Below are 6,833 nucleotides of genomic sequence, written 5' to 3'. Positions count from 1 at the left end.
TAAAGAGATGGCATGGCTGTTGAAATCTGCACCATTACAACTCCTTGTCAGAATAGNGGGTGCCGTCGGCCAGACAGTGCCGGCTGGCGACCCCAAGGGGGAGGGCCTTCTCTGTGGGAGCTCCCACCCTCTGGAATGAACTGCCCCCAGAGATCAGAGTTATCCCTGATCTCCCTTCCTTTCGCCGCGCCCTCAAGACTTGGTTATTCCAGCTTGCAGGACTGGCCTAGGGTAATTTTTAGAGGGGTTTTAATTAATATTTTAAATTGGACAATCTTTAAATATTTCTTTTAATTAATTTTAAACCTGTATTGTTATTTATGTATTTTAATTGATTGTCAGCCGCCCTGAGTTCTACGAGGAGAAGGGCGGGATATAAATCTAAATAATAAATAAATAAATAAAAAATACATATACTTACTTACCCTGCTTTTACAGTGAAAGGAGGACCCGGATCTGTAACTAATCTGCCAATCTGGCCATGCTATTTAGGAATATTAGGAGTTGCAGTCTGAACATATTTATTGTATGCTAGAATGGGGAAACTACATGTTTTATGATCTATGTCGTATATATCTAAACTATAGAAAAAATACTTTCTAAAGGGGAAGGAAGTACATACTTAACTTACTCTTCATTGAGTGCACACCGCCGGTTTGTGAGTGTGCCGTACTTCATTAAAGTGTCAGATAATTCAGAGTACAGCTTGTCTGCTAGGCTCTGAGATATGCCTTCCCACACCAAGATAAGTACAACTATCACAGCTGTTTCACAACTGTGGCCTGCACGTTCTCGCACTAAACAAAGAAGTTTTTCTTCAGTTCCACTTCGACGAATCACCTGAAAGTACACCAAAAATATTTTTTTCCTGTAAAAAATTATGGAATTTCAGGTCAGCAGGCCACATTATACTTTTGTGCTGTTTTTGGTAAACCAGATTTCTGTATATCTTTTGCATGCCATAGTTCTTTGGTTCAGCTTGCAGTATCTTTCCTTGTAGAAATTTTCAAAGCAGGGTTGGATAAGAATCTGTCTACAACTTGAAAGAGCTACTATGAGCTAGGAAAGACAACGGACTAGGTGGATTAATTGCCCATCATTATATCTTCTACCCAATTATATATTAAAAGGTAAGAATGATAAAAAAAAATAGTAGCATCAATCTATGAACTGTGGAACTGGGAATTTCATTCCAACTTTAGGTCTGTGAGCTGTGAGTTTCAAATTTTACTAACAGATTTGGAAAGGCAAGATAGAATAAATCTAGCATAATTTAAAAAGATATAACATAGTGAGGTTGCAGATCCACAGATTTTTAAAGGACTTATGTGCATAAGACATAATTTCACCCTGGTGTACACTTTCTGTAAAATTTCTAAGATAGAACTGTAATTAATATGTCATATTTTATTTAAAATATATCCCCAGTTAACTTCCATGATTTTAAAAAAAATATAAATAAGATTTATTTGAGTCAACATGCACTAATTATATCTATAAAGATGAACAATATCTTTTATAAGGTTGTGGAGATAATTCTTACCCATTTCGCTATAGGGCATCCTTGAGCGCTTCTGCCTTCTTTCCCTGTGTAGACAATTTTTTCTATTCTTATGGCTTTGCCCTTTTGTCCATATCTTTTAAAAAATCAAATCAGGAAATGAGTAAATATAAAAACATGAATTTCATATAAATGTTAATACAACTATGTAGGAACACTGGAAGCTTTTAACTTATGACTTGAAAGCCTTTCTTGTATTGAGATTATTTACTATTTATAGCATTTAATTAGCTTGGCCCCGATTTTAAGGAGGTAGCAAATCCAAATCAAACCAGACCAAGCCAAGCCAAACCAAACCAAAATATTTCAAGTGTAATTTTAACGAGGAAAGTTAATTTTGCCTCATATTTGTAACATGAAGAAGTTTTGAGTTTTTACTAAATGTATATTTATATTTTTAAAAGAACAATTACATTTTTGTTTGTTTGTTGAAGATCAATTGAGTTTATGTTTAATCAGGCAAATGCAGCTTCTCCAAAAGTATGGAAAATTTTGTATTGCAACGAAAACAACAGCAAGGATCCAGAATTCATTTGAACTTAATACAACCTATTAATTTTCCAAGTATGTAAAATTCAACTCCCAGAAATATTATCAATGGCCACAGTGGCTGGTGAACTGGCAAATAGCTCATCACATATGGAGGGTACACAAGTCGGAAAAGGCTGTAATAGATGAGACAGGTTTTATATAAGCACTGCCATTGTTACTTGAACTCTGTATGGCAGAATACTACTGTGTAAAGTGTATGTTTGTGTATTTGTGTGTGTGTGTGTGTGTTACTGATTAATGAGTTTTCAATCTGGACTTGAAATTTATACCTATGAACATTTAATTGATTAACCTCATTTCTTAATCAAAGTTAATAGAAAAACCACAGTTTGTATTTTGTTGTGATTCAACAGAGAAATTTCTTAAAGTGCCTATGCTATGCATTCAAGATTGACCACTGATTTCATTATCCAGCTGCTATCCACCTTATTCGGCAGACCAATGAATGCTTGTTCATGTCAGCATTTGCTGGCATCTACCTGGAGAGCTGTCCAATATTGTGACTCTCCACTGAACAGACTCTGCCCAGGATTGTTAACATTAGAATAGACAACCTAGCAATGATGATAATGGTTTGCAATGATGATGTTATTTATGCGCACAGACTTGAAGAAATTCTGACATGCAAAAGTCTGCATGTTAATCTGCTGCATGCTTTTCTAATTCATTACCTTTCTTCCATTATTTCTCTAATAGCAGCGACATTAGGACCAGCTCCTAGGTGAGTATAGAAAGGCCCCTCGTCTTTTTCAATTATCTGTTCTGTTTAGAACAAAAAAGAAATAAAAAGATTAATAGATATGTTTTAAAAGTTTTATACCACATAGCTTTGGTATAATCTATACTGTATATCTAAATATTCAAGGTGAAGGGTGAGGACAGATAAAATATCTGTAAGGTTTGGTAATACTTTCTGTTCTACAGCATGATGTTTCTTAACAACATATCTAAAGGATTCCAAACTGGGGAAGCCTAGCCTTTCTGAATAAACTATAACGAATAGGCAACATTTATAGTATTTATTTTGTAAACTATAGCAATCAAAACTTACCCACACAGCTACATGAAGGAAAATCGTACTGAGTTTTGACAGGTGTATCCAGCAAGTTTTTTAAAGGTGTATCTAGTAATGAAGAAGGCGACTCTAAGAAATTATTGAGCATGGTTCCAGCACTTCTTTTGGTTGGTGTTTTTTCATTAGGATGAATGGCTTGTTGATCTAAAGAGATGGCATGGCTGTTGAAATCTGCACCATTACAACTCCTTGTCAGAATAGTAATGGGCCCTGCAGCCTCAATTTTCACATGTTTGGGTGATTTGATAGTAAGGGACTTGTGATCAAAAGGTGTTTTGACCTGAATCTGTTTCAACTGATGCTCCATGGTTTCAATGATACTCTTTTGTTGCATGTTCTCACAACCAAAGTGCTGAACCTCTTGTTTAATTGTTTTCTTCCATGGTTTGTTTTCCAACTGTCCAACTGGTAGAGGAAGGCAAGCATTCACCTTTGTGCCAGTTTCAGTTTTGATAGATTTGAAGCCCATAGCTTGACATGACTCAGATTTATTTTGGTTAGCTTGTTTATTCAAAATATGCCATCTAATAGCAGCACGCTTTTGAAAATCTTTGTGAGGTTGTGAGGGAAGATAGTGACCATGGCTCTGATCTATTGCATGGGATGCTGCTTGCTGATTGTAGGGTGAGTAATTTTGTTGAATCTGACTAGCTTGTGAGTTATCCACATTGGTAGTCATGTTAGAATATTGTTGGGTTTGCTGGAAGGGCAGCTGTATAAATGAAGTTGGTGGAGATGGAGGTTTTTGTTCCTGAAAGCCCTGGGACAGATCTTGTTTAGGAGTTACACTATTTGGATAATATTCCATGTGCTGCAAGTTGCGAGATATATTTTGAATTAAGGGATCTTCCTTTTTCTCAGAAACCAAGTGCATGTTGTTTGCGCAGGAATGTTTCATTACATTATTTGTCTGGTTATAATGGGAGTTTTTGTTGACTGTATTTGAAATATGGTCCACTCTGGTCTGGGGAATTTGTACTGGGAACTCAATTGATTTGAAGTAATTACTTGCTACTTCAAAGCTCTCTTCTAATTTAAGATGATTTAAGGACGTTCTTTCCCCTTGCTGTTCTTGGCTGTTGCTTGACTGGGGAAAGATTTGGGACACTTTTGTGGTTTTTATTTGTTGTGGAGAGTTCATTGTTACTTGTGAATTATGTGGTGGTTGTATTGGCTGGGTCTGGAGTATTTGGGGCAAAAGTTGTGAATGTATAAATTGGTCATCCTCAAATGGAAGATCTAAATGCTGAGGCTTTAACTGTGCCTCCAATGTCTGTTCAAGGTGGAGTTCAGATTGTGATTGAAGGTGAAAGTGAGTTGAATGTTGTTGCTGATTATTCATCCTTTTGGATTGTGGTGAGTGCTTTTCAAATGGAATTTGCAAATCAGGAGTAAAATGATGAGGTGGTTGTGTTGCCTCCCTTTTGAATAGTGCTGGTATTTGCTCACTGTCTGTAATGTTCTGGTAGCAAGATTGCTCTGTGACTCCTTTTGATTCATTGGAACCTCTAATATATTGTTTTGGATGTGTCGGCTCAATTGAATTTGCCTGGCGTTGAAGCATGGTCCTCAAAAGTGTTTCATTTGATTTTGGAGAAGAATCACTGGGGTGAAAGGGAGAGGAAGTCATTCTCATCCAAGAAGTTTGTGAGTGGGTTTGTGACTGCCCCAAGTGATTTTTCACCAGACCTTTTTCATTATCGAGAGTAGTCTGCTGATTAACCTGACTCAGAAGATGTGGAAAATGTTGCAATTCTTTACTGGTTCCTAATCTTTGTGGATCCTGAATTTTAGACTCCAGTTTGGATTGAATTTCACTAGGATCTTGCTGCTTCATACCCAATATCACTGTACTGAGATCCACATCTGTTTTACTCCCAGTTGCTTGTGAAACCTGAATTTTGTATTGATGACCCTGTTGAGAACTAAGAGTTTGTTGGCAAAAGTCAGACATTGTTTTTCCATGTTCTCTCTGATGATGTGCTTGCCCTCTGTTATTTTCTTCTGTCGAATTGAAAATATTACTAGGATCTTTTGAAGCCTCAATGGAGAGCACACTTTTTATTTCCTGCCCAGGAGAAGGTAGTGCAATAGGGGGTAGATTAAAAGAATCATTCCTGAACACGGGATCTTGTTGGAAGGAAGCACCAGTTTCTTCTCTTGGTTGTGACAAAATCTCTGAGCTACTATGAGTCTTCAGATTGTTGTTAGGATTGAGTGAGAAATCCTGACTGGGAACCTGCCCTGTGTTTTCTGAAACTTCACGGTTGTTTGTAGGTGACTGGTAGGTATTTTCTGACTTTTGCTGCTCTGAGTTCATTACTTCTGAATGATGAAAATTGGAGCTTGCTTGTAAAATCGATCTTTTACTGGAGTTTTCTATATTTTGGACTTCAGTAGCTACAGAAGCCAGTACCTGAGGCAGCTCAGAGTTTGAGGTTTGAGCGGAACTTATCTGCCCTGAGGTATGCAGTAAATGTGATGTGCCACACGTCAACACATTAATAGCCCGAGTGTTTATGGCATTTGTAAAAGATGTAGTTGTCTGCGTTCCACTGAAAACATGTTCTGGATTATACTGAGACAATTTTTTTTCCAGGAATTCACCACGCATGTCTCCCATGGAAGAGGCAGAAACTATAGCACCATTAGGCATTGTAGCTGCCTTGTTCTTATATGCCATGTCAAAGTCCCTGTTGTGGCAGTTACTATTTTCACCCCCTTGTTCATTCTGAATCTGGGGAGCTGGAGAAGATTCTGAAGCACCAGAGTTGCATCTTAAAGACTGTATAAGAACTGAAGCTGTATTTTGTTCTGTTCCAAAATCCACAACATTCTTCTCGCTGCATGAATTAGAAGCACCTGCTTGGTTGCTGACAGCGAATGAGCTACCTTGCTCTCTTTTTGCTTCTTCATCTTGTTTAAGCTTCTTGTTCTGGTGAAGTCCGTACAAAGAAGGATCGCTAAAAGTGCGTTTTATCCCACCATTTTGCAAATACCCGCTGCAATGTTTCTTTTGCTGAAGGAGGTCAGGACTTATCCGACTACTCTCATTCCTTTTTGCAGGAAGCTGCATTCCATAACTGGCCTTCCCATGCAGCCACATATGGTTGCCATTCAGTTCATTGTAGATCTTTTCTGCTGATGTGTTTCCATTATGCAGCTTCACTGACAAAGGCTCTGCTTGGCAAACACGAGAAGAATGTGGAATTAAAAAAGGATTTAAACTATTGCCTTCATCATGATTAGTTCTATCCTGTTCCATCTGGCTTACTGTAGGGCCATCCACGAGGTTATCCTCTTACTGGATCTGAAAAGAAATGGGAGAGAGAGAAAGCCATATTTACTTGGCTATCATAATATTACTTTATCACATCTATAGAGTATGCAAACATGCATGCCCCCAAATAGCTATCTATTGTATATTTGATTTTCAAGGCTCTCTGCTTTGTATATCAAAAATTGTTTCACAGATCACAGTAGAGTGATAGGTAACTTATGAACCCTGGAGGTTCCCATGATTATTCCTCTGCAATTTGACAATATGCTTTTGAAGGGACTTTTTATGGTGAACATGTGATAAGGCAAAGAAACATTGGAATAGGATTCATATATTAGTGCAGAAAATTCTTAAAGTGAACATAA

General features: G+C 37.5%; 1 protein-coding gene across 1 annotated transcript; it reads right to left on the bottom strand.

Annotated features, from left to right (window-relative positions):
• Positions 1-627: 627 nt before the first annotated feature.
• Positions 628-6,493, bottom strand: LOC107290645 (methylcytosine dioxygenase TET2-like). Its single transcript, XM_015819546.1, has 4 exons — positions 3,165-6,493; positions 2,785-2,875; positions 1,544-1,637; positions 628-840 (listed from the first exon to the last, which is right to left on the bottom strand). Exons 1-4 carry the CDS (start codon positions 6,451-6,453, stop codon positions 628-630), a joined length of 3,687 nt encoding a protein of 1,228 aa, XP_015675032.1. The 5' UTR covers positions 6,454-6,493.
• Between the last annotated feature and the right edge of the window lie 340 nt (positions 6,494-6,833).

The sequence above is a fragment of the Protobothrops mucrosquamatus genome, unplaced genomic scaffold (genome assembly GCF_001527695.2).
Source record: "Protobothrops mucrosquamatus isolate PMUCROS unplaced genomic scaffold, P.Mucros_1.0 scaffold944, whole genome shotgun sequence".
NCBI classification, from domain to species: Eukaryota; Metazoa; Chordata; class Lepidosauria; order Squamata; family Viperidae; genus Protobothrops; species Protobothrops mucrosquamatus.
This window is presented reverse-complemented; position numbering and strand designations above follow the sequence as displayed.